This window comes from Heptranchias perlo, chromosome 45 (assembly GCF_035084215.1).
Source record: "Heptranchias perlo isolate sHepPer1 chromosome 45, sHepPer1.hap1, whole genome shotgun sequence".
In the NCBI taxonomy this organism is placed as follows: domain Eukaryota; kingdom Metazoa; phylum Chordata; class Chondrichthyes; order Hexanchiformes; family Hexanchidae; genus Heptranchias; species Heptranchias perlo.
Genome location: NC_090369.1, coordinates 2,572,650 through 2,598,248, shown reverse-complemented (window position 1 = coordinate 2,598,248; position 25,599 = coordinate 2,572,650). Strand labels below are relative to the sequence as shown.

The following is a 25,599-nucleotide window of genomic DNA, read 5'->3' as shown; positions in this document are numbered from 1 at the left end:
TTCGGATCGGTCAAGGCCCTGTGGGTGGCGGAGCGGGCGCAGGGGCTGAGGGGCCGGGTCCTGCTCCTACTTCTTGTGTTCTTTAGATTTGAGGTTAGGATCAGGTCAGCCATGATCTTATTGAATGGCGGAGCAGGCTCGAGGGGCCGATTGGCCGACTCCTGCTCCTATTTCTTATGTTCTTATGTTCTTAAGTAGGGTGGGAGGGGGGCTCGTGTGGAGCATTAAGACCCCCATAGACTTGTTGGGCCAAATGGCCTGTTTCTGTGCTGTAATTTCTATGTACTCCAGGCCCCTTTGCATAGATCAAGGTTCCTTCCTCAGTCTGGCAAGTCCCATCAAACCTTCCAACACCGCCTCATAGAACCGTAGTTTACATCGCGGAATGAAGCCATTCGGTCCATCCGGTCTGTGCCGGCTCTTCGCTAGAGACCGGACCGAACCAATCCCAATGTCCCGCTCTCTTCCCCCATAGCCCTGCATCTTCAACTGCCTCAAATGTTTACCCGTTCTTCCCTTAAAAGATGCTGTGGTCTCTGTTTCAACCTCCATGTCATTGCTCAATATTCACTCCTATTTTTTAAATACTCACCCACTTATTTCAATACTTATTTTACATTTGAGTCATGAGATCGTGGGTTCAAGTCCCACTCCAGAGACTTGAGCACAAAATCCAGGCTGACACTCCAGTGCAGTACTAGGGTAGTGCTGCAATGTCAGAGGCGTCGATTTTCAGATGAGACGTTAAACCAAGGCCCCATCTGCCCCTTCAGGTGGACGCAAAAGATCTCAAGGAATTATTTGAAGAAGAGCAGGGGGAGTTCTCCCCAGTGTCCTGGTCAATTTTTTATCCCTCCGCCAACATCATTAAAACAGATGAACTGATCATTGTCACATCGCTGTTTGTGGGATCGTGCTGTGCGTTTCCTACCTTACAATAGTCACCGCAGTTCAAAAGTAATTGATTGGCTGTAAAGCGCTTTGGGACACGCTGAGGATGTGAAAGGCGCTACATAAATGCAAGTTCTTTCTTTCCTCAGTTTATTGGTATATTTGGAGTCAAGTTCTGGGGGCCTGAAGAAGGTACTGAATCCCAGCACCAAAGGAAACACCCACAGATTCATCTCATTCCTCTTTATGGAACGCTGCTGACTCAGAATGGCTGCCTACGTGACAACAGTCACTGCACTTTAAGGTATCTCATTGAATGAAGGGCCTTGAGACGTATTGGTGTGCTAAGAGCTACATAAGTTCGAGTATTTCCTTTAGCCACAGCTGTCTATGGGTTGAAAGGCCCTCTTTACTCCTCCAACCTTAGATTGTACAAGTTTAAGAAGTAACGTGAGATGCCAAAACATGGAACACAGCACAGATCTTCAATACAACCTTCCAACTTTCAAGGTTGTGAGCTTTATGACATCAAGGATTGATTAAGAATAAACTCGCTCACGTAACTGGCTCCAGATAGATGGGTGAGAGCCATCAACCTCCGCGTCAAAAACGACCTGCAGAGGTGAGAACTGAGAGGAGCATCAAATGAATCACACAAGTGATTGATCTTCTGGGTTTGGGCTTGAGGCACATTGTTAGGTCGACGTAATCTGTATCTAAACCGTACTGTACCTGCCCTGGGAGTGTTTGATGGGACAGTGTAGGAGGAGGTTTACTCTGTATCTAACCTGCACTGTACATGACCTGGGAGTATTTGATGAGACGGTGTAGAGGGAGTTTACTCTGTATCTAACCTGTGCTGTATCTACCCTGGGAGTGTTTGATAGGACAGTGTCGAGGGATCTTTACTCTGTATCTAATCCATGCTGTACCTGCCCTGGGAGTGTTTGATGGGACAGTGTAGAGGGAGCTTTACTCTGTATCTAACCTGTACTGTACCTGCCCTGGGAGTGTTTGATAGGACAGTGTCGAGGGATCTTTACTCTGTATCTAACCTGTGCTGTACCTGCCCTGGGAGTGTTTGATGGGACAGTGTAGAGGGAGTTTACTCTGTATCTAATCCATGCTGTACCTGCCCTGGGAGTGTTTGATGGGACAGTGTAGAGGGGGCTTTACTCTGTATCTATCCTGCACTGTAAATGACCTGGGAGTACTCGATGCCATCACACTCGTGCCTTAGCTGAGTGTGTTCCATTCCCTCACTTTGACAAAGAAAACAATTGAAATCGAGGTGCTGTGCGAAGACAAATCCACTCCCTAATTCTGGAACTGCAGGAGATTGCTTTCTGACCTCAAAAATCAGCAATATCTACTCTCACCATGCACCTACAGATACCAGAACATCTTTCATTCAGAAAAATGCACAAAAGGTTCAAAGGGTAGGACACTACCAAGGCTGAAAATAATGAGAACATGAATTGAATCATAGGAACAGGAGTAGACCAATCAGCCTCTCTAGCCTGTTCCGCCATTCAATTAGTTTGCAGCTGTTCTGTATCTTAACTCCATTTATCCGCCTTGGTTCCGAAACCCTTAATACCCTTATCAAAATCTATCAATCCCAGTTTTGGAAATTTTCAATTGACCCCTACCTCAACAGCTTTTTGGGGAAGAGTTTTCTAGATTTCCATTCCCCTTTGTGTGAGGAAGTGCTTCCTGACATCACCCCTGAACGGCCTGGCTCTAATTTTAAGGTTCTGCCCCCCTTGTTCTGGACTCCCCCCACCAGAGGAAATAGTTTCTCTCTCTCTCTACCCTATCAAATCCTTTAATCATCTTAAACCCCTCGATTAGATCGCCCGATAATCTTCTACACTCGAGGGAATACAAGCCTAGTCTGTGCAACCTGTCCTCGTAATTTAACCCTTTTAGCCCCGGTATCATTCTGGTGAACCAAGAAGCAGTGGTCAGATGACACCAAACTTGGGATTTAAAGACCTGCAGACTCTAAGTGGGGGTGAGGAGTTCCACAGTTTTGAGTCCTGGGAAAGAGAGAGTTGGAGTCGGAGACTTATCTGTTAATTGTATCCATGTGATTTATATCAATTAGTGTTAATTGTATTCAGGTGGTGCGTATCAATTGGGAATTCTCTTGTATCCATTTATAAGAGAGCTGATCTAGGGTGTGGGGTGGGTGTAATGTGGAGCTCTATGAATAAAGGCTTGGAAGCAACTGAAGACCAGGCTCTAGAATTCTATCCTTCATCACCAGGCTATCCAATTTACGACATTATCTTCATCCTACAATGTGTCTTCCCCTAAGTCGAAACACTCTCTATACATACAGAAAGCTACTTTATTTTTCTCCACAGATTCTGAATCTTCTTCTCTGTTACTTGTTACCACTGCCACACCTTCTGTCCATTGCATGCCCTCCCACCATATTTCTCTCTCTCTCGCTCTCTTCCTTTTCCAGACTGCCCCCTCTCCTTGTCTTGCCCTCACGTCAGGGGGTGCTACACTGATGGAGGTGCCCTCTTTACTGATGAGACGATACACCAAGGCATCGTTCAGGGGGCTGTTAAAGATCCCGTGGTTTCCTGGGGCCGACGTCCCTCCGTCAACCAAACACCGCCGAGAGACAGGAGGAAAAACACTGCGGATGCTGGAAATCTGAAATAATGAACAGAAAAGGGTTGGAGGACACTCAGCAGTCATCGACCTCGAAACGTTAATTCTGTTTCTCTCTCTCCACAGACGCTGCCTGGCCTGCTGAGCATTTTCCAGCACTTTCTGCTTTTACCACCGAAAATAGGACTCATTCGTTTGCTGTGTGTGGGGTCTTGCTATGTGCAAAAATTAACTGGTGCGTTTGCCTACAAAATAACAGTGACTGCACTTCCAAAATAATCCACTGATTGTGTAACACTTTGGGACGTCCTGGAGGCATATAAATGCAAATTCTTTCTTTCTTTCATTGAACTTTCTCTCTCTACCCGGGGGCTTGTTATTCCCTCTCTCCTCCCCTTTTCCCTGACATGCTTCTTTTCTTCTGCTCGTTGATCACATGCTCTCTTCCCTCTTTCGGATTTTCTCTCTCTCGTTCTGCTCTGTTTATTCCCTACTCTCCATCTACCCTCCACGTCCTCTCTCTCTCTCCCCCCCCACTGTTTGTTTTTTTTTCTCCGTCTCTTGCAGCCTGTCTGCAGCAGTCGGCACTGTACTTGACAGAAGCCTCCCAACAGCTCTCACTCACGCGAGTGTACGCTCGGCATGCAGAACTGGGAGGATCTGGGCCGACGAGATAAGGGTGTTTCAGAGGAATTGCTCTTCTGGTGAAGTGACCCAGTGGCTGATTCACACCCAGAACCCAGAAAGCCAGAAGTGGTCTGGAGGGAGGGACCGAATTCACGAGCAGAATCTGGAGGCGCAATGTCGCGTTTCACAACTTAAACTTGCATAAAGGTACAGTCATTTTCCTCTGGCCTGTATCCGTCAGAACAGTGCTAATCCTGGTGCGTTACAATCACTTTTTAAATTCCTCCCACCCCTCACGAAAGGGTCGAGTTCCACGGTCCACAGGCACCCTCTCACACTTCCCCCAAGTGGCCATTTTTCAAGCACGAACTGGTTGTCAGCCGTGGCTCAGCGGGTCTCACTCTCGCCTCTGAATCAGAAGGTTGTGGGTCCAGAGACTTGAGCGCAAAAATCTAGGCCGACACTCCCAGTGCAGTACTGAGGGAGCGCTGCACTGTTGGAGGTGCTGCCTTTCTGGTGAGACGTTAAACTGAGGCCCCGTCTGCCCCCTCAGGTGGATGTAAAAGATCCCACGGCCACTATTTGAAGAAGAGCAGGGGAGGTGTCCTGGGGCCAATATTTATCCCTCAACCAACATCACCAAAACGGATTGTCTGGTCATTTATCACATGGCTGTTTGTGGGATCTTGCTGTGTGCAAATTGGCTGCCGTGTTTCCTACATTACAACAGAGACCACACTTCAAAGGTACTTCATTGGCTGTGAAGCGCTTCGGGACGTCCTGAGGTCGTGAAAGACGCTGTAGAAATACAAGTTCTTTCTTTCGCTGCGTCCAATCCTGTCCCGCCCGAAGTCCACGCTCTCGCTTTCCCCTGCAGGACTCGCTGCATCAGCGATCGCGACCAGGAGCCCGGCACGATTCATTCCCCTCCTTGGCCCAGGGACTCAGAAGGAAAACGGGAAAGGAACGTTCGGTGCGGTAAAAAGGAAGTGGGGGTTCTTCCCTAAAGTCCTGAGTAGTTCAAAGTTGGCGGGTTGGGAACACTCTTCCTGCCGGATTTGGGGGTAGCCGCTTATTCGGATAGCGTCCTTTTGCCTCCCCCCACTCTGAAACCAGCACAACGACCGTGAAGCCGTCGTATTGTTGCAAAAACCCAACTGGTTCTCTAGCGCCCTTCAAGAAAGGGACTCTGCCGTACTCACACGGAATGGGCCTATGTGTGACTCCGGGCCCACACCGATATGGTTGACTTCTAAGTTCCCTCTCATGTGGCCACTCAGTTGTACGAGAGCCGCTTCCTAGCGGTTCAAGAAGGAGGCCCACCACCACCTTCTCAGGGCAACCAGGGACGGGCAATAAATGCCAGCCTTGCCAGCGACGCCCACATCCTGATAATGAGTAATAGAAAATCTCCTTTGGTACAGCACTTGGAGCGTGGGCCTTGGTTTATGGGCTCAGGTCCCGGGGTGGGGCTCGAGCCTGGCGCGTGGCATCGTCGGGGAGGAGACTGGGGCGGGTGGGGGGTGCTGGATAATTTTTAGTGTGCGAAACTCTTGCTTCCCCTCGAGGTACGAATCGCCGTTTGGCCAAGTGAAAGCAATCTGATCATTTCAGAAAGTGGAAAAGAGAAGAAAAAAAAAAGGAACAGATTCTAATATCCATATGAGGGAGAAAGAAATAGAAGGGTATGCTGAAAGGGTGAGATGAATTTAGATGGGAGAAGAGAGTAGGGTATTAGAGGGACGATCACTGGGAGAAGAGAGTAGGGTATTAGAGGGACGATCACTGGGAGAAGAGAGTAGGGTATTAGAGGGACAATCTTCACTGGGACAAGAGTAGGGTATTAGAGGGACGATCTTCACTGGGAGAAGAGAGTAGGGTATTAGAGGGACAATCTTCACTGGGACAAGAGTAGGGTATTAGAGGGACAATCTTCACTGGGACAAGAGAGTAGGGTATTAGAGGGACGATCACTGGGACAAGAGAGTAGGGTATTAGAGGGACGATCTTCACTGGGAGAAGAGAGTAGGGTATTAGAGGGACGATCTTCACTGGGACAAGAGAGTAGGGTATTAGAGGGACGATCTTCACTGGGACAAGAGAGTAGAGTATTAGAGGGATGATCACTGGGACAAGAGAGTAGGGTATTAGAGGGACGATCTTCACTGGGACAAAAGAGTAGAGTATTAGAGGGATGATCACTGGGACAAGAGAGTAGGGTATTAGAGGGACGATCTTCAGTGGGAGAAGAGAGTAGGGTATTAGAGGGACGATCTTCACTGGGAGAAGAGAGTAGGGTAATAGAGGGATGATCTTCACTGGGAGAAGAGAGTAGGGTATTAAAGGGACGATCACTGGGACAAAAGAGGAGGGTATTAGAGGGACGATCTTCACTGGGAGAAGAGAGTAGGGTATTAGAGGGACGATCTTCACTGGGAGAAGAGAGTAGGGTATTAGAGGGACGATCTTCACTGGGAGAAGAGAGTAGGGTATTAGAGGGACGATCTTCACTGGGAGAAGAGAGTAGGGTATTAGAGGGACGATCTTCACTGGGACCAGAGAGTAGGGTATTAGAGGGACGATCTTCACTGGGACAAGAGAGTAGGGTATTAGAGGGACGATCTTCACTGGGAGAAGAGAGTAGGGTATTAGAGGGACGATCTTCACTGGGAGAAGAGAGTAGGGTATTAGAGGGACGATCTTCACTGGGAGAAGAGAGTAGGGTATTAGAGGGACGATCTTCACTGGGAGAAGAGAGTAGGGTATTAGAGGGACGATCTTCACTGGGAGAAGAGAGTAGGGTATTAGAGGGACGATCTTCACTGGGAGAAGAGAGTAGGGTATTAGAGGGACGATCTTCACTGGGAGAAGAGAGTAGGGTATTAGAGGGACGATCTTCACTGGGAGAAGAGAGTAGGGTATTAGAGGGACGATCACTGGGAGAAGAGAGTAGGGTATTAGAGGGACGATCTTCACTGGGAGAAGAGAGTAGGGTATTAGAGGGACGATCTTCACTGGGACAAGAGAGTAGGGTATTAGAGGGACGATCACTGGGAGAAGAGAGTAGGGTATTAGAGGGACAATCTTCACTGGGACAAGAGTAGGGTATTAGAGGGACGATCTTCACTGGGAGAAGAGAGTAGGGTATTAGAGGGACGATCTTCACTGGGAGAAGAGAGTAGCGTATTAGAGGGACGATCGTCACTGGGAGAAGAGAGTAGGGTATTAGAGGGACGATCACTGGGAGAAGAGAGTAGGGTATTAGAGGGACGATCTTCACTGGGAGAAGAGAGTAGGGTATTAGAGGGACGATCTTCACTGGGAGAAGAGAGTAGGGTATTAGAGGGACGATCTTCACTGGGAGAAGAGAGTAGGGTATTAGAGGGACGATCTTCACTGGGAGAAGAGAGTAGGGTATTAGAGGGACGATCACTGGGAGAAGAGAGTAGGGTATTAGAGGGACGATCTTCACTGGGAGAAGAGAGTAGGGTATTAGAGGGACGATCTTCACTGGGAGAAGAGAGTAGGGTATTAGAGGGACGATCGTCACTGGGAGAAGAGAGTAGGGTATTAGAGGGACGATCTTCACTGGGAGAAGAGAGTAGGATATTAGAGGGACGATCTTCACTGGGAGAAGAGAGTAGGGTATTAGAGGGACGATCTTCACTGGGAGAAGAGAGTAGGGTATTAGAGGGACGATCGTCACTGGGAGAAGAGAGTAGGGTATTAGAGGGACGATCACTGGGAGAAGAGAGTAGGGTATTAGAGGGACGATCACTGGGAGAAGAGAGTAGGGTATTAGAGGGACGATCTTCACTGGGAGAAGAGAGTAGGGTATTAGAGGGACGATCTTCACTGGGAGAAGAGAGTAGGGTATTAGAGGGACGATCGTCACTGGGAGAAGAGAGTAGGGTATTAGAGGGACGATCTTCACTGGGAGAAGAGAGTAGGGTATTAGAGGGACGATCTTCACTGGGAGAAGAGAGTAGGGTATTAGAGGGACGATCTTCACTGGGAGAAGAGAGTAGGGTATTAGAGGGACGATCGTCACTGGGAGAAGAGAGTAGGGTATTAGAGGGGCAATCACTGGGAGAAGAGAGTCGGGTATTAGAGGGACGATCTTCACTGGGAGAAGAGAGTCGGGTATTAGAGGGGCAATCACTTGGACAAGAGAGTAGGGTATTAGAGGGACGATCGTCACTGGGAGAAGAGAGTCGGGTATTAGAGGGGCAATCACTTGGACAAGAGAGTAGGGTATTAGAGGGACGATCGTCACTGGGAGAAGAGAGTAGTGTATTAGAGGGACGGGTATTAGAGGGACAGGATCAGCTGGGCCGACTCCCTTGTTCTCATCCTCAACGTTTCTTCTGGTCCAGCTCAGCACAGACACGAGATGGAGCTCGGGACCTTCTTGGTCAGCCCCACAACAGGCGGTGCACTTACCGGCTGGGTTAGGGAGGGAACCTCTGGTTTCCCCTCGTTTAAGAGAAGTTGAGCAAATGGAAAGGGGTGTGGAAGCAATCATGTGGCGCCATCAACGACTTTCTCAACAGCTTCGCTCCTGTGGTCCAGGACGTCAGCGCAGCAGCACGACTGAATTATGGTCACAACGCTCACTGCCAGACGTCTGTCCCGCTGGAGTTACATGTCTGGTGCTTACAACTGTGGTGTTTTATCTCCATCAAAGGATGAATCATTCGTAAATTTAATCATGCATTTCCTGCCTTTACACGAGTGGGGGCGGGGCGGGGGGGGGGGGGTGGGGGTGAGATGATTGCACTGGAGAGGGTACAGAGGCGATTTACAAGGATGTTGCCAGGGCTGGAGAATTTTAGCTGTGAGGAAAGACTGGATAGGCTGAGGTTGTTTTCTTTGGAACAGAAGAGGCTGAGGGGAGATTTAACTGAGGTGTATAAAATTATGAGGGGCCTAGATAGAATGGATAGGAAGGACCTATTTCCCTTAGCAGAGGGGTCAATAACCAAGGAGGCACAGATTTAAAGTAATTGACAGAAGGATTAGAGGGGAGTTGAGGAGAAAATTTTTCACCCAGAGGGTGGTGGGGGTCTGGAACTCACTGCCTGAAAGGGTGGTAGAGGCAGAATCCCTCATCACACTTAAAAAGTACTTGGTTATGCACCTAAAGCGCCGTAACCTACAGGGCTACGGACCAAGTGCTGGAAAGTGGGATTAGGCTGGATAGCTCTATTTCGGCTGGCACAGACACGATGGGCCAAATGGCCACCTTATGTGCTGTAAATTTTTGATTCTATGACCGGAGGAGCCCTCGCTACTGAACGGATTTCTACTGGTGCCAGTTTGCAGCTTCAATCAGGGCTCGCCCAATGGCTCAGTGCACTGATCAGCATGATACAGGTCCCAGGATCTTGAGTGCCACCATGGCTGCTGCTTGCCCGTATCCTGACTCGCACCAAGTCCCGTTCGCCCATCAGCCCCGTGCTCGCTGACCGACATTGGCTCCCGCTCCAGCAACGCCTCCATTTTAAAATTCTCATCCTCGTGTTCAAATCCTCCCATGGCCTCCCGATCTCTGCAACCTCCTCCAGCCCCTACAACCCTCCCGGATCTCTGCGCTCCTCCAATTCCGGCCTCTTGTGCATCCCCCGATTCCCATCGCTCCGCCATTGGCGGCCGTGCCTTCATCCGTTGAGGCCCTAAGCTCTGGAATTCCCTCCCTAAACCTCTCCGCCTCTCTCTCTCTCTCCTCCTTTAAGACGCTCCGGAAAACCTCCCTCTTTGACCAGATTTTTAGTCACTCCTCCTAACATCTCCTTCTGTGGCTTGGTGTCCATTTTTTTTGTCGGCTTACGCCTCTGTGAAGCTCCTTGGGCCGTTTTTCTATGCTAATGGCGCTCTATAAATGCAAGTTGTTGTAGAGAGAATGCAGCCTTCTGCATTATATTGTAGGAAACAGCAGTCCTTGTGTATATTACAGGGCATAGCAGCCCCTGTGCATATTTGTCAATAGCAGGCTATTATAAGAGAAGGGTTGTGCGATGAAGCTCCCTCTTCTGTTGCAAGATCTGAACTGTTCCTCGAATCCAAAAAGCTGTTGTCAAACCGCGTCGGAGGGGAATGAAAGCAGCATGTGATCAAAGGAGCCTCTCAAGGCCGCACAGGGCGGAGGCACTGAGCTCCTCCCGGTTTACCTCCGCTGCCACCTACGGGGAGGAGGCAAACACTGGGTGCCGACAACCAGCAACTGGCCCACAGCAATGGGAATGGTCCACGCCCGGTCGCTGTCCAGCTCCTGCGGGCAAAGGGGGAGGTCGGACACCGGGGAGAACTCCTCTGCTCTCCTTCCAGTAGCGCCTTGGGATCTTTAACATCCACCTGAACAGGTGCTCAGCGCCTAAAGGACGGCACCTCTGACAACGCAGCTCTCCCTCGGTGACGCGCTCAAGTCCCTCTGACAACGCAGCTCTCCCTCGGTGACGCGCTCAAGTCCCTCTGACAACGCAGCTCTCCCTCGGTGACGCGCTCAAGTCCCTCTGACAACGCAGCTCTCCCTCGGTGACGCGTTCAAGTCCCTCTGACAACGCAGCTCTCCCTCGGTGACGCGCTCAAGTCCCTCTGACAACGCAGCTCTCCCTCAGTAACGCGCTCAAGTCCTGGTGTGGGGCTCGGATCCACAGCCTTCTGACCAGGTGACAAGAGTGCCATCTTAGCCAGTCGCTCAGTGGCTAAATACACTGCCCATCCAGGCCTGGTGTACAATATAGGAAAGAGCAGCCCCCGAGTATATTATGGAGGATAGCAGGCCCTGAGTATATTATGGAGCAGAGCAGCCCCCTGTGCACATTAGAAGGAATGGCAGCCCCTGTATGTATATTAAAGAGAATAAGAGCACCTGTGTATATTATAGACAATAGCAGTCTCTCTTTATTTCGGCCCTATAGCCTCTCTCTACATTGTATGTTATAAAGAATTACAGCCTCAATGTACACTATGGAGAACCAGCAGCCCTTCTGTGTATTATAAAGGGTAGCAGGCACATAGTGGACTAGCAGACCCTGCGTGTATTATAGAACACAGTGCTTATAAAGAGGAACAGCACCCCGTGTCTCTCTTTACGTAGACACGTTTACGTATCATTATCTCCAGAGGGGTACTCCAGTTAATTCCTCATTTCCATGGTGCTGGGGTGAGGACTCGGTGGCAGTCGGGACGTTGCCTGCCCCCTTTCACCAGACCCTGACGTGCTGGGAGATGAGCTCTGGGTCGATGACGGACTCCTCGATCGGCTGGTCGATGTGGAACTCGTACTGGTGCTGCAGCCGCTGCTGGGTCTTCTTGGCGCCCCTCTGCGGTATCGGCAGTTCAGAGTGGTGGGCCGGCAGCGGCTCCTTAAAGAAGTACGGGTGCAGAAGGGCCTGCAGGAAGAAGATACCAATGAGGCTATCGCGGTGTTGCGCCGACTCCACTTCCTGCCCCGGAGGCGCTGCTCTGCCGTACGGTGTTCCGCGAGCACCAGTCCCACACCTAAGGAGGTGCGAGCTTGGACGGCGAGTGTTAGCGATGGCGGCCATCATGATGGCCGAGCCCTGATCCGACATCTATAGACGGGTACTTTCTAGCAAGGGTCACCGGATGGTGAACAGGAGCTGGGGGAACCCTGGCTCATTTGCTGCCACTCCCTAACCCAAGATAGCTGAGGCCAATTGTAGTATCCCTACCAGCTGGAACTGTCCCAGTAGCCGGTGTAGCAGTTTGAAAGTGCTGCGGCAAAGGCCACTCTCAGGAACCACAGGACGGTGGGACTTTGGTCAGCTCCACAAAGAAAAAGGAAAGAACTTGCATTTCTATAGCACCTTCCCTGACTTTAGGACATCCCAAAGACAATTAAGTACTTTTCTGAAGTGTAGTCACCGTTGTAATGTAGGAAATGCAGCAGCCAATTTGTGCACATCAAGCTCCCACAAATAGCAATCAAGTACACAATCTAATAATCTATTTTGGTGATGTTGGTTGAGGGATAAAAATTGGCCCCAGGATACCGGGAGATCTTCCCTGCTCTTCTTCAGTGCCATGGGATCTTTTACGTCCGCCTCAGAGGGCAGACGGGGCCTCGGTTTAACGTCTCATCCGAAAGACGGCACCTCCGACAGTGCGGCGCTCCCTCAGTACCGCCCCTCCGACAGTGCGGCGCTCCCACAGTACCGCCCCTCCGACAGTGCGGCGCTCCCTCAGTACTGACCCTCCGACAGTGCGGCGCTCCCTCAGTACTGACCCTCCCACAGTGCGGCGCTCCCTCAGTACTGACCCTCCGACAGTGCGGCGCTCCCTCAGTACTGACCCTCCCACAGTGCGGCGCTCCCTCAGTACCGCCCCCTCCCACAGTGCGGCGCTCCCTCAGTTCCGCCCCCTCCCACAGTGCTGCGCTCCCTCAGTACCGCCCCCTCCCACAGCGCGGCGCTCCCTCAGTACCGCCCCCTCCCACAGTGCGGCGCTCCCTCAGTACCGCCCCCTCCCACAGTGCGGCGCTCCCTCAGTACCGCCCCCTCCCACAGTGCGGCGCTCCCTCAGTACCGCCCCCTCCCACAGTGCGGCGCTCCCTCAGTACCGCCCCCTCCCACAGTGCGGCGCTCCCTCAGTACCGACCCTCCGACAGTGCGGCGCTCCCTCAGTACCGCCCCCTCCGACAGTGCGGCGCTCCCTCAGTACCGCCCCCTCCCACAGTGCGGCGCTCCCTCAGTACCGCCCCCTCCCACAGTGCGGCGCTCCCTCAGTACCGCCCCCTCCGACAGTGCGGCGCTCCCTCAGTACCGCCCCCTCCCACAGCGCGGCACTCCCTCAGTACTGACCCTCCGACAGTGCGGCGCTCCCTCAGTACTGACCCTCCGACAGTGCGGCGCTCCCTCAGTACTGACCCTCCGACAGTGCGGCGCTCCCTCAGTACTGACCCTCCGACAGTGCGGCGCTCCCTCAGTACCGCCCCCTCCCACAGCGCGGCACTCCCTCAGTACTGACCCTCCGACAGTGCGGCGCTCCCTCAGTACCGCCCCCTCCCACAGTGCGGCGCTCCCTCAGTACCGCCCCCTCCCACAGTGCGGCGCTCCCTCAGTACCGCCCCCTCCCACAGTGCAGCGCTCCCACAGTACCGCCCCCTCCCACAGTGCGGCGCTCCCTCAGTACCGCCCCCTCCGACAGCGCGGCGCTCCCTCAGTGCCGCCCCCTCCGACAGCGCGGCGCTCCCTCAGTACCGCCCCCTCCCACAGTGCGGCGCTCCCTCAGTACCGCCCCCTCCCACAGCGCGGCGCTCCCTCAGTACCGCCCCCTCCCACAGTGCGGCGCTCCCTCAGTACTGACCCTCCGACAGTGCGGCGCTCCCTCAGTACTGACCCTCCGACAGTGCGGCGCTCCCTCAGTACTGACCCTCCGACAGTGCGGCGCTCCCTCAGTACCGACCCTCCGACAGTGCGGCGCTCCCTCAGTACTGACCCTCCGACAGTGCGGCGCTCCCTCAGTACTGACCCTCCGACAGTGCGGCGCTCCCTCAGTACTGACCCTCCGACAGTGCGGCGCTCCCTCAGTACTGACCCTCCGACAGTGCGGCGCTCCCTCATTGCCGCCCCCTCCCACAGTGCGGCGCTCCCTCAGTACCGCCCCCTCCCACAGTGCGGCGCTCCCTCAGTACTGACCCTCCGACAGTGCGGCGCTCCCTCATTGCCGCCCCCTCCCACAGTGCGGCGCTCCCTCAGTACCGCCCCCTCCCACAGTGCGGCGCTCCCTCAGTACCGCCCCCTCCCACAGTGCGGCGCTCCCTCAGTACCGCCCCCTCCCACAGTGCGGCGCTCCCTCAGTACTGACCCCTCCCACAGTGCGGCGCTCCCTCAGTACTGACCCTCCCACAGTGCGGCGCTCCCTCATTGCCGCCCCCTCCCACAGTGCGGCGCTCCCTCAGTACCGCCCCCTCCCACAGTGCGGCGCTCCCTCATTGCCGCCCCCTCCCACAGTGCGGCGCTCCCTCATTACCGCCCCCTCCCACAGTGCGGCGCTCCCTCAGTACCGCCCCCTCCCACAGTGCGGCGCTCCCTCAGTACCGCCCCCTCCCACAGTGCGGCGCTCCCTCAGTACCGCCCCCTCCCACAGTGCGGCGCTCCCTCAGTACCGCCCCCTCCCACAGTGCGGCGCTCTCTCAGTACCGCCCCCTCCCACAGTGCGGCGCTCCCTCAGTACCGCCCCCTCCGACAGTGCGGCGCTCCCTCAGTACCGCCCCCTCCCACAGTGCGGCGCTCCCTCAGTACCGCCCCCTCCCACAGTGCGGCGCTCCCTCAGTACCGCCCCCTCCCACAGTGCGGCGCTCCCTCAGTACCGCCCCCTCCCACAGTGCGGCGCTCCCTCAGTACTGACCCTCCGACAGTCCGGCGCTCCCTCAGTACCGCCCCCTCCGACAGCGCGGCGCTCCCTCAGTGCCGCCCCCTCCGACAGTGCGGCGCTCTCTCAGTACCGCCCCCTCCCACAGCGCGGCGCTCCCTCAGTTCCGCCCCCTCCCACAGTGCGGCGCTCCCTCAGTACCGCCCCCTCCCACAGTGCGGCGCTCCCTCAGTACCGCCCCCTCCCACAGTGCGGCGCTCCCTCAGTACTGACCCTCCGACAGTCCGGCGCTCCCTCAGTACCGCCCCCTCCGACAGCGCGGCGCTCCCTCAGTGCCGCCCCCTCCGACAGCGCGGCGCTCTCTCAGTACCGCCCCCTCCCACAGCGCGGCGCTCCCTCAGTACCGACCCCTCCCACAGTGCGGCGCTCTCTCAGTACCGACCCCTCCCACAGCGCGGCGCTCCCTCAGTACCGCCCCCTCCCACAGTGCAGCGCTCCCTCAGTACCGACCCCTCCCACAGTGCGGCGCTCTCTCAGTACCGACCCCTCCCACAGCGCGGCGCTCTCTCAGTACCGCCCCCTCCCACAGTGCAGCGCTCCCTCAGTACCGCCCCCTCCCACAGTGCGGCGCTCCCTCAGTACCGACCCTCCGACAGTGCGGCGCTCCCTCTGTACTGACCCTCCCACAGTGCGGCGCTCTCTCAGTACCGACCCCTCCCACAGCGCGGCGCTCCCTCAGTACCGCCCCCTCCGACAGTGCGGCGCTCCCTCAGTACCGCCCCCTCCCACAGTGCGGCGCTCCCTCAGTACCGACCCTCCGACAGTGCGGCGCTCCCTCAGTACCGCCCCCTCCCACAGCGCGGCGCTCCCTCAGTACCGCCCCCTCCCACAGCGCGGCGCTCCCTCAGTACCGCCCCCTCCCACAGCGCGGCGCTCCCTCAGTACCGCCCCCTCCCACAGTGCGGCGCTCCCTCAGTACCGCCCCCTCCCACAGTGCGGCGCTCCCTCAGTACCGCCCCCTCCCACAGTGCGGCGCTCCCTCAGTACCGACCCCTCCCACAGTGCGGCGCTCCCTCAGTACCGCCCCCTCCCACAGTGCGGCGCTCCCTCAGTACCGACCCCTCCCACAGTGCGGCGCTCCCTCAGTACTGCACTGGGGAGTGTCGGGCCTGGATTATGGGCTCGAGTCTCTGAAGGGGGGCTCGAACCCACGACCTTCTGACTCAGAGGCAAGAGTGATACCCGCTGAGCCGAGGCTGACGTCTAAGGAACGGGCGGAGCTGAAGCCAGGCACCTTCCCACAGGCAGACTGCATAGCTTCTTCGTTGGACAGCGAGAGAAAGGGGGAAGATAACAGCACTGAATCCCAGGCTGTTCCACATGCCACAGCCAGGGGAGTGAACAGGAGTCTGAGCGAAGCAACGAGCTTACCGTGGGGCCCCAGGTACAAGGGCGGCCCTGAACCACATATGGAGTGACGGCACTGGAGAAGGCGACAAGGTGGCACCAGCGGGTCAACGTGCTGCGGGACAGCGCGGGAGAACTCAGGGCTGCATCGTGACAAGCTGCTGCCCTCAGTGGTGCCATTCGGAGCAGGTACCGGACAAGGAGGAAAGATAATTGGAGAGCGAGTGGGTCACCCAAGGGCGATCGGGGGGAGGAAATGCCAACACGTTGCAGCGCACAGAGCGGTGTCACTTCGCCGCGCATTTCGCTGCCCGTTTCCCGAGAGTCCCCCGGCTGAGAGGGACCTTTCTCGGATCTCGCCACCCCACGCTTGGTTTGATTTTTTTGTTAAAAAAGGCCTTATTAACCTGCGTCGCTACTTTTAACGATTTGTGTATCTGTACCCCTGGAGCCCCAGTGGTAACAAATCTTTTTTTTGCCGTTCCTGTACGTTCCTCCGGCGTTACGGCGAACCAAAGACCGACTCTGTGAACACCGCGCGGTTCAACGCGGGGAAGGGTTTCTCCTCACCTCAGCAGCACTGATCCTCCGCTTGGACGGGTAGACGAGGAAACGTTTGAGCAGATCCACCGCCTCCGGGGACGCGTCCGGGACGATCTGCTCCAGCGGGATCGGCGGGTTCTCCTTGAAGGTGATCTTGTTGTAATCCGGAAGCTCCGTGATTTCCTGACCGGAAAAGCCGCCCGTTAGGGAAGGGTGAGAAAAGACCACACGGGGGCCACCGAGCCCCACCCCTCCCACCGAGCCCCACCCCTCCCACCGAGCCCCACCCCTCCCACCGAGCCCCACCCCTCCCACCGAGCCCCACCCCTCCCTTTTGCACACAGGTTGCAATCCAGCCGAGTGTCGGCCGTGGTTTAGTGGGCAGCACGCTCCCGAGTCAGAAGGTCGTGGGTTCGAGCCCCAACCCCACAGACTTGAGCACAAAATCCAGGCCGACACTCCCCCCCCCGGTGCCAGTACTGAGGGAGCGCTGCACTGTCGGAGGTGCCGTCTTTCAGATGAGACATTAAACAGAGGCCCCCGGTTGCCCCTTCAGGTGGACGCGAAAGATCCCACGGCCACGACTGGAAGAAAAGCAGAGTGGGGAGTTCTTCCCAGTGTCCTGGGGCCAATATTTATCCCTCAACCAACATCGTTAAAAACAGACGACCTGGTCATTATCACGTTGCTGTTAGTGGGATCTTGCTGTGCGTGAATTGGCTGCTGCGTTTCATACATTACACTGGTAATGTACATTTCAGAAAGTACCTTCATTGGCCGTGAAACGCTTTGGGACGTCCTGAGGTTGTGAAAGGCGCTGTGGAGATGCAAGTTCTTTCTTTACTCTCTCGGTACCTCTCTTACCGCTTTCAAAACCTCTTCGACCCGCCCTCGGTTACCTCCCCTAACTCCTGCTGCTCCTCGGCAGCTGTTTCCAATCTCTGTGAAGCGCCTGGAGTCGTTTTACTATGCTAAAGCTGGCGTGTGAATGCAAGATACTACCGCTCTTGTTGAAAATCCCATGGGCCCGCAGTGCAGGACACCACCAAGAGTAGGGCGGGGGGGGGGGGGGGGGAAGGCGGGGTAAATTAAGCAGTCGTGATTAGGTGAGGTCGAGCCCTGGGTTCTAGAAGCCTGAAGACTCTTGGAGGAAGGGAAAGAAGGAGCTAACCAACAAAGCGTTGTCTGCTTTTGTTAGGAGGACTGGATGGGAGTCAGACGTGATCCACCTCGCCCTCCCCCCACCTCCCAAACTCGCGATCTCCACCATCCAGAGGGACAAGGGACGCGGGTGCATGGGAACACTATCGCCTCTAAATCACACACCATCCCGACTTGGGCATATAATCGACGTTCCTTCTCGTCGCTGGGTCGAAATCCTGGACCTCTCAACCTAACAGCATTGTGGGAGCACCTTCAGCGGTTCAAGAAGGCCCACCGCCACCACCTTCTCAAGGGTGCAACTGGGAATGGGCAATAAATGCCGGCATTGCCAGCGACGCCCACATCCTGAGATTGCATTTAACCTTAAAATTGGAGCTCGGTCGTTCAGGGGCGATGTCAGGAAGCGCTTTTTCACACAGAGGGTGGTGGAAATCTGGAACACTCTCCCCAAAATGGCTGTGGATGCTGGGGGACAATTGAAAATTTCAAGACTGAGTTCGATAGATTGTTGTTGGGTAAAGGACATCAAGGGATATAGAACCGAGGTGGGTAAATGGGGTTGAGGTACAGATCAGCCATGATCTAACAATGGCGGAGCAGGCTCGAGGGGTCGAGTGGACTCCTCCTGTTCCTACGCCTGTCTCGAGGGAAGGTGGCAGGCGTGTACAGTGCACGAGCTAACAGCACGGCTGAGTCAGCCAATGACTTACTGGCCAGATCTTCTCGTTGGGCGTCCCCAGCACCCGGAGCACGCAGCACAGCTGCTCAATGTCATTTTCACCAGGGAACAGCGGAGAATTGTTCAGGAGTTCGCCGAATATGCAGCCCACAGCCCTGGAGGAACCAAAACACACACAGACAGTTAACAAACAGTTCAACCGCTCCCCACCCCACTCCTCTCCGACTGAATGCATCGGCTCTTGCCAGGGTACAGTTTCACTGTTCGTTGCTGCCCTCTGGTACTTGAGCCGAGGAACCACATTTCACGTGTGCGGCTAGACGAGCTATTCAGCTGCCGAGGCCATCCCGGCCGAGCCGAGTCAGTCCCAATCCACTTTCCAGCAAAAGTCACTGGATTATGGTCAGATGCGGGAACGCCAACTGATTTTTTACCCCTCTCCTCAACACAGGGCAATGAGACAAATTGTAGCCCCTTAGTACTACCCTGGTTGAGACCAGCTAACTCGGCACAGGCCCTTCCTGCTCTGTTAGGCTGAAGACCAGAGCGATTGATTCATTCACTGACTGACTGAAGGGATGAAGGTCCCCTCTATCTGCAGGCTGTAAAGGACCCATGTGAAATTAAGGTGGGGCAACTTCAACCTAGTTTCGTGCATTTAACCAATGCTGTACCTGCCCTGGGAGTGTTTGACGGGACAGTGTAGGGGGAGCTTTACTCTGTATCTAACCCTGTACCTGCCCTGGGAGTGTTTGATGGGACAGTGTAGAGGGAGCTTTACTCTGTATCTAACCCTGTACCTGCCCTGGGAGTGTTTGATGGGGACAGTGTAGAGGGAGCTTTACTCTGTATCTAACCCTGTACCTGCCCTGGGAGTGTTTGATGGGACAGTGTAGAGGGAACTTTTCTCTGTATCTAACCCTGTACCTGCCCTGGGAGTGTTTGATGGGACAGCGTAGAGGGAGCTTTACTCTGTATCTAACCCGTGCTGTACCTGCCCTGGGAGTGTTTGATGGGACAGTGTATAGGGTGCTCTGTCTTTTATTCTACCATCTTTCCATCTAACTTAGTAAACCGAAGGAAACATTTCTTTGTGAGGTGATTGTAATGGAGAAAGTCGGATCTCACCAAATATCCACGCCTTCATCGTATTTACGTGCTCCGTATAGCAGCTCCGGGGCTCGGTACCACCTGTGACACAGAACAAAACATGTAACTTAACAGACAACAATTACAGCGAGGCCTATGGACTCGAGAGTGCAGTTCAGTGCCAGCCGTGGCTCAGTGGGTAACACTCTCGCTTCTCAGCCAGACGGTCGCCGGTTCGAGTCCCACTCCAGAGACTGCAGCACAAAATCTAGACTGATACTTCAGTGCAGTACTGAGCGAGCGCTGCGCTGTCTAAGGTGCCACCTTCCAGATGAGACATTAAACGGAGGTCCCGTCTGCCCCCTCAGGCCATGAACACTATTTCGAAGAAGAGCCACGTCTGAGGCCAATATTTATCTTTCAACCGACATCACTAAAACAGATTATCTGGTCCTTATCACATTGCAGTTTGTGGGATCTTGCTGTGCGCAAGTTGGCTGCCCCGTTTCCTACGTTACAACAGTGACCACACTTCAAAAGTTCTTTGTTGGCTGTGAAGCGCTTTGGGACGTCCTGAAAGGTGCAGTAGAAATGTAAGTTAGTTCTTTCTTTCTTTCTTTCTTTCTCACCGTGTCGCCACCTGATGGCTGTAGAGTCTGTCGCCCTCGTTTGAGAAAACCCGCGCCAAGCCAAAGTCCGCGATTTTCAGGTGTCCCGTCGAGCTGATGAGGAGATTGGCCGGCTTCAGGTCCTGCAAGAGGAAAATGAAATTTTAAAACAGGTCAGTCGGAGCAGTGTGCAAACCTTAATCCTTCTTGTGAATAAACCAGAGCAACTGAGGATGGAGCGGGGGAATAGAGGGGGTTATCCCCACTCAATTATTTGTGGCAAAACCAATAATATTGAAGATCACATTTAAAAATTTCACAGAGAATCATTTCAGTGCAGCAGGAGGCCATTCGGCCCATCGAGCCTGTGCCGGCTCTTTGTGAGAGCAATCCATTTAGTACCCCCACCCTGCTCTTTCCCCGTACCCCTGCAAATTTTTTCCCCTTCAAATATTTATCCAATTCCCTTTTGAAAGCCACGAGTGGATCTGCTTCCACCGCCCTTTCAGGCAGCGCATTCCAGATCAGAACAACTCGCTGCGTACAAAAGTTTTTCCTCCCGTCGCCTTTGGTTCTTTTGCCAATCGCCTTAAATCTGTGACCTGTGGTTCTCGACCCTTCTGCCAACGGGAACAGTTTCTCTTTATTTACTTTATCTAAACCAGTCATGATTTTGAACACCTCTATCACTTGTCATAACAAACAACAGCTTGCATTTATACAGCGCCTTTAACGTAATAAAACGCCCCAAGGCGCCTCATACAGATGAAACTAGCCCTCAAGTACCTTTAGAAACATTGCAGACAGTGATCCTGACCAATTTTTTTATTTATTTGCTCCGTTACGAAAACCACTTAAAAGAGCTAATGCCCCTAGTGCAGGACATCAAGGCTGGCGAGGGTAACAGAGGCTCCCCTGACAGTCTGACTGCTTAAGGCTGTGAGTAGCTGAGCCGCACAGTCAAGGAAGATCTTCGGTCCCATTCCCCAGCCTCCGTTGAGTTAGTTCATCTCACCCAGGGTGGAGATGGAAAGGGCGGGGAGGGGCGGGGGGTGGTGGGGGGAACAATTCTCCTCAGTGCTTCTGGATTACAAAGGGAGGAGTGGGAACAAGAATAATCAGCCAGCCCTCTCGCCTCTGAACACCCCTCCCCAGTGACCCCCGTTGGAAAGTGCAAGTCGGGGGGGGCGGGGGGTGGGTATGGATGTCAGCATCGGATTGCACCGCGATGCCCCCAGTGTCAAATAGCCTGCCGAAACCCACCATCTTGATGCACACGTGGGTGCCGACCGTCTGTGCAGCTGCTCCCCAGCGAGGAGCCAGTGCCTTTGGAGAGAGGAGAATAAAATGAAAGCAACAACACTTGGGACGGGGGCGAGCTTCTCACCCGGTGCATGATGGAGTTTTCGTGACAGAACGCCACCCCCTTCAGCAGCATCATCATGTAACCTTTGACCTGCGACTCGGTGAGGGGCCGGTCGGAGTTGCGGATGACCTCCGACAGGTCGGAGAGCATGTACTCGAAGACCAAGACGAAGCCCGTCCCGTGCGGGAAGACATCCTTCAGCTTCACCACCTGGAGGGGGGGGGAAAAGAGGAGCCAGGAGCTTGTAAGAAATCTGAACAACATTTACAGAGCGCCTTTCACATAGGAAAACGTCCCAAGGCGCTTCACAGCAGCATAAATCAGACAAAAATTTACACCGAGCCACGTAAGGTCAGGTGACTAAAAGCTTGGTCAAAAAGGTAGGTTTTAAGGAGCGTCTTAATGGAGGAGAGAGAGGCGGAGAGGTTTAGGGAGGGAATTCCAGAGCTTAGGGCCCAGGCAGCTGAAGGCACGGCCGTCAACAGTGGAGCGATTAAAATCAGAGGATGTACAAGAGGCCGGAATTGGAGGAGCGCAGAGATCCGGAAGGGATGTAGGGCTGGAGGAGGTTACAGAGATAGGGAGGGGTGGGGGGACGAGGCCAGGGAGGGATTTGAACACAAGGATGAGAATTTTAAAATCGAGGCACTGCCGGACCGGGATCCAATGTAGGTCAGCGAGCACAGGGGGGTGATGGGTGAACAGGACTTGGTGCGAGTTAGCATACGGGGGCAGCAGGGTTTTGGATGAACTCAAGTTTACGGAGGGTGGGAGATAGGGAACAAGGAGTTTGGAAGGGACCGAGTGCTGTCAAGGCTAATTCGGTGCGGTACTCCAGCAGTGTTTGCTCTGCGAGCTCAGAAATGAGAAGTCTTCCTGTAGTGTCCAGAAGGTATGTCACTGACTGCTGGGAGGATATGGCGAGCATCACAGCAATGCACTTCCCGCTTGATGTCTTGTCATTTGGAAAACAGCTGGAGCAGATCATGAGAAAACAGTAAAACACTACTGTAGGAGACTGACTCCAGCCAGACTAGCCTACTCTGCAACCTGTGCCAGAAAGCCTAGGATTAAAAGGCACAGGATTAAAGGCACAAGACACATCAGGTACAGCACGGGTTAGATACAGAGTAAAGCTCCCTTTACACTGTCCCATCAAACACTCCCAGGGCAAGTACAGCACGGGTTAGATACAGAGTAAAGCTCCCTCTACACTGTCCCATCAAACACTCCCAGGCAGGTACAGGGTTAGATACAGAGTAAAGCTCCCTCTACACTGTCCCATCAAACACTCCCAGGGCAGGTACAGCACGGGTTAGATACAGAGTAAAGCTCCCTCTACACTGTCCCATCAAACACTCCCAGGGCAGGTACAGGGTTAGATACAGAGTAAAGCTCCCTCTACACTGTCCCATCAAACACTCCCAGGGCAGGTACAGGATTAGATACAGAGTAAAGCTCCCTCTACACTGTCCCACCAAACACTCCCAGGGCAGGTACAGGATTAGATACAGAGTAAAGCTCCCTCTACACTGTCCCACTGCGTTCCCCAAACTCAATTCCAAAACAGTGCTCCCTACTGCACAAATGTAACATTTTTCATTTCCCACATCAACCATCCTGTTGCCTAAGTGAGGCTGATAATTTAATACTGAGTTAGGACCAGTTTTGTGCGATGGAGGAGCTGAACGTAAACTGGGCCTGATAAGCAGCAGACTGAGGATACCTTTGTTGCATCAATCTGGACTGGATTCAAGGTGGAAGTGGGGGCGTGCGACACACCATACCACCTGGTGCCAGCCCTGGGCTGGCAGTGGTTCCTGTACTCACATACTGATTATCCTCGATTTCCTGAAGAGCTTTGATCTCACGTAGTGCCTGGTTCGGAATACCATCCTCCAGCTTCCGCAGAGCTACTTTCTTCAGGGCGACAGTCTCTCCCGTCTACAGAACAAGAAGAAGAACAAATCGAGCAACTGGTACGATCTGCTTCAGAGAAAAACTACCGGCGATCCCGATGACTCCAGAGATAAAGTCCCAGTCTCCACGAGCCATGCGGTCCAGAGGGCAGCAACTTCCATGGCCGCTGTCAGCACTCTCCCGAGTGAGAAGGTTGCAAGTTCCCATCCCCACTCCAGAGACTTGAGAGCAAAATCCAGGCCGACGCACCCAGTGAAGCACAGAGGGAGCGCCGTGCCCTCGGAGGGTCGGTACTGAGGGAGCGCCGCACCGTCGGAGGGTCGGTACTGAGGGAGCGCCGCACTGTCGGAGGGTCAGTACTGAGGGAGCGCCGCACTGTCGGAGGGTCAGTACTGAGGGAGCGCCGCACCGTCGGAGGGTCAGTACTGAGGGAGCGCCGCACCGTCGGAGGGTCAGTACTGAGGGAGCGCCGCACCGTCGGAGGGTCAGTACTGAGGGAGCGCCGTGCTCTCGGAGGGTCAGTACTGAGGGAGCGCCGCACCGTCGGAGGGTCAGTACTGAGGGAGCGCCGCACCGTCGGAGGGGCGGTACTGAGGGAGCGCCGCACTGTCGGAGGGTCAGTACTGAGGGAGCGCCGCACTGTCGGAGGGTCAGTACTGAGGGAGCGCCGCACTGTCGGAGGGTCGGTACTGAGGGAGCGCCGCACTGTCGGAGGGTCAGTACTGAGGGAGCGCCACACTGTCGGAGGGTCAGTACTGAGGGAGCGCCACACTGTCGGAGGGTCGGTACTGAGGGAGCGCCGCACTGTCGGAGGGTCAGTACTGAGGGAGCGCCGCACTGTCGGAGGGGCAGTACTGAGGGAGGGCCGCACTGTCGGAGGGTCAGTACTGAGGGAGCGCCGCACTGTCGGAGGGTCAGTACTGAGGGAGCGCCGCACTGTCGGAGGGTCAGTACTGAGGGAGGGCCGCACTGTCGGAGGGTCAGTACTGAGGGAGCGCCGCACTGTCGGAGGGTCAGTACTGAGGGAGCGCCGCGCTCTCGGAGGGTCAGTACTGAGGGAGCGCCGCACTGTCGGAGGGTCAGTACTGAGGGAGCGCCGCACTGTCGGAGGGTCAGTACTGAGGGAGCGCCGCGCTCTCGGAGGGTCAGTACTGAGGGAGCGCCGCGCTCTCGGAAGGTCGGTACTGAGGGAGCGCCGCACTGTCGGAGGGTCAGTACTGAGGGAGCGCCGCACTGTCGGAGGGTCAGTACTGAGGGAGCGCCGCGCTCTCGGAGGGTCAGTACTGAGGGAGCGCCGCGCTCTCGGAGGGTCAGTACTGAGGGAGCGCCGCGCTCTCGGAAGGTCGGTATTGATTTATCCCTCAACCAACATCACTAAAAGAAAAACAGATGATCTGGTCATTTATCACATTGCTGTTTGTGGGATCTTGCTGTGCGACATTACAACAGTGAATGCACTTCATCCGATGGGGCAGATATCCCGGGTCCTCGACGCCCTGAGCCCCCCCCCCCACCTCGATGTGTTTGGCTTTGAAGACGATGCCGTGCGCCCCCTCCCCGATCCGCCCCAGGATGCTGTACTGCTCCATCCCGAGCAGCAAACGCCGCTTCAAAGAGGCCTGGAGCCGCTAGGCCGCGGGGACCGTTGGAGCGCGGGCGTCATGGCAACGGCGCGCGCCCGCGCGGGCGGACGTCATCGCCTCAACCGTCGTCACGCGTCCGAGTGCTGAAGGATGTCATCACGCGACCTAGTTCTGGGTGATGTCATCACGCGACCTAGTTCTGGGTGATGTCATCACGTTAACAGGTTAGACTCCTCCCCTCTCCCGCACCAGATTGTTTTCCCTTAAAGGGACACTCCAGGGAATTACATGAACTGGAACCCCCACCCCGCCATTGTTTTCCCTTAAAGGGACACTCCAGGAAATAACATGAGCTGTAACCCCCCCCCATTGTTTTCCCTTAAAGGGACACTCCAGGGAATAACATGAACTGGAACCACCACCCCGCCATTGTTTTCCCTTAAAGGGACACTCCAGGAAATAACATGAGCTGGAACCCCGCCATTGTTTTCCCTTAAAGGGACACTCCAGGGAATAACATGAGATGGAACCCCCCACCATTGTTTTATCTTAAAGGGACACTCCAGGGAATAACATGAATTGGAATCCCCCCCATTGTTTTCCCTTAAAGGGACATTCCAGGGAATTACATGAGCTGGAACCCCCACCCCCCCCCCCCCAAACACACACACACACACACACAAACCACCTTTAATTGCTGTCCATATGGAGGCAGGACATGTTTAGTACAAGATTCCAGTCCCCGGCACTGTG

The 25,599-nt window shown here is 54.7% G+C and overlaps 2 protein-coding genes across 3 annotated transcripts in view; one reads left to right on the top strand and one right to left on the bottom strand.

Moving 5' to 3' along the window:
• Positions 1-4,336: 4,336 nt before the first annotated feature.
• LOC137306807 (ras-related protein Rab-7a-like) overlaps positions 4,337-25,599 on the top strand; it is a 38,477-nt gene continuing 17,214 nt past the window's right edge. Inside the window, exon 1 of the mRNA XM_067976193.1 lies at positions 4,337-4,356. The gene's annotated coding sequence lies outside the window, so the exon portion shown is untranslated. The remainder of the gene's footprint in view (positions 4,357-25,599) is intronic.
• On the bottom strand, positions 11,026-24,977 carry cdk20 (cyclin dependent kinase 20). 2 transcript variants are annotated; one of them, XM_067976190.1, is made up of 8 exons: positions 24,778-24,977; positions 23,174-23,287; positions 21,365-21,553; positions 19,999-20,120; positions 19,409-19,471; positions 18,312-18,435; positions 16,465-16,620; positions 11,026-11,543 (listed from the first exon to the last, which is right to left on the bottom strand). In XM_067976190.1, exons 1-8 carry the CDS (start codon positions 24,850-24,852, stop codon positions 11,355-11,357), a joined length of 1,032 nt encoding a protein of 343 aa, XP_067832291.1. In that variant the 5' UTR covers positions 24,853-24,977; the 3' UTR covers positions 11,026-11,354. The 2 variants fall into 2 exon arrangements, with proteins under 2 accessions (XP_067832291.1, XP_067832292.1); XM_067976191.1 differs by lacking the exon at positions 21,365-21,553 and having other exon boundaries at positions 24,778-24,976.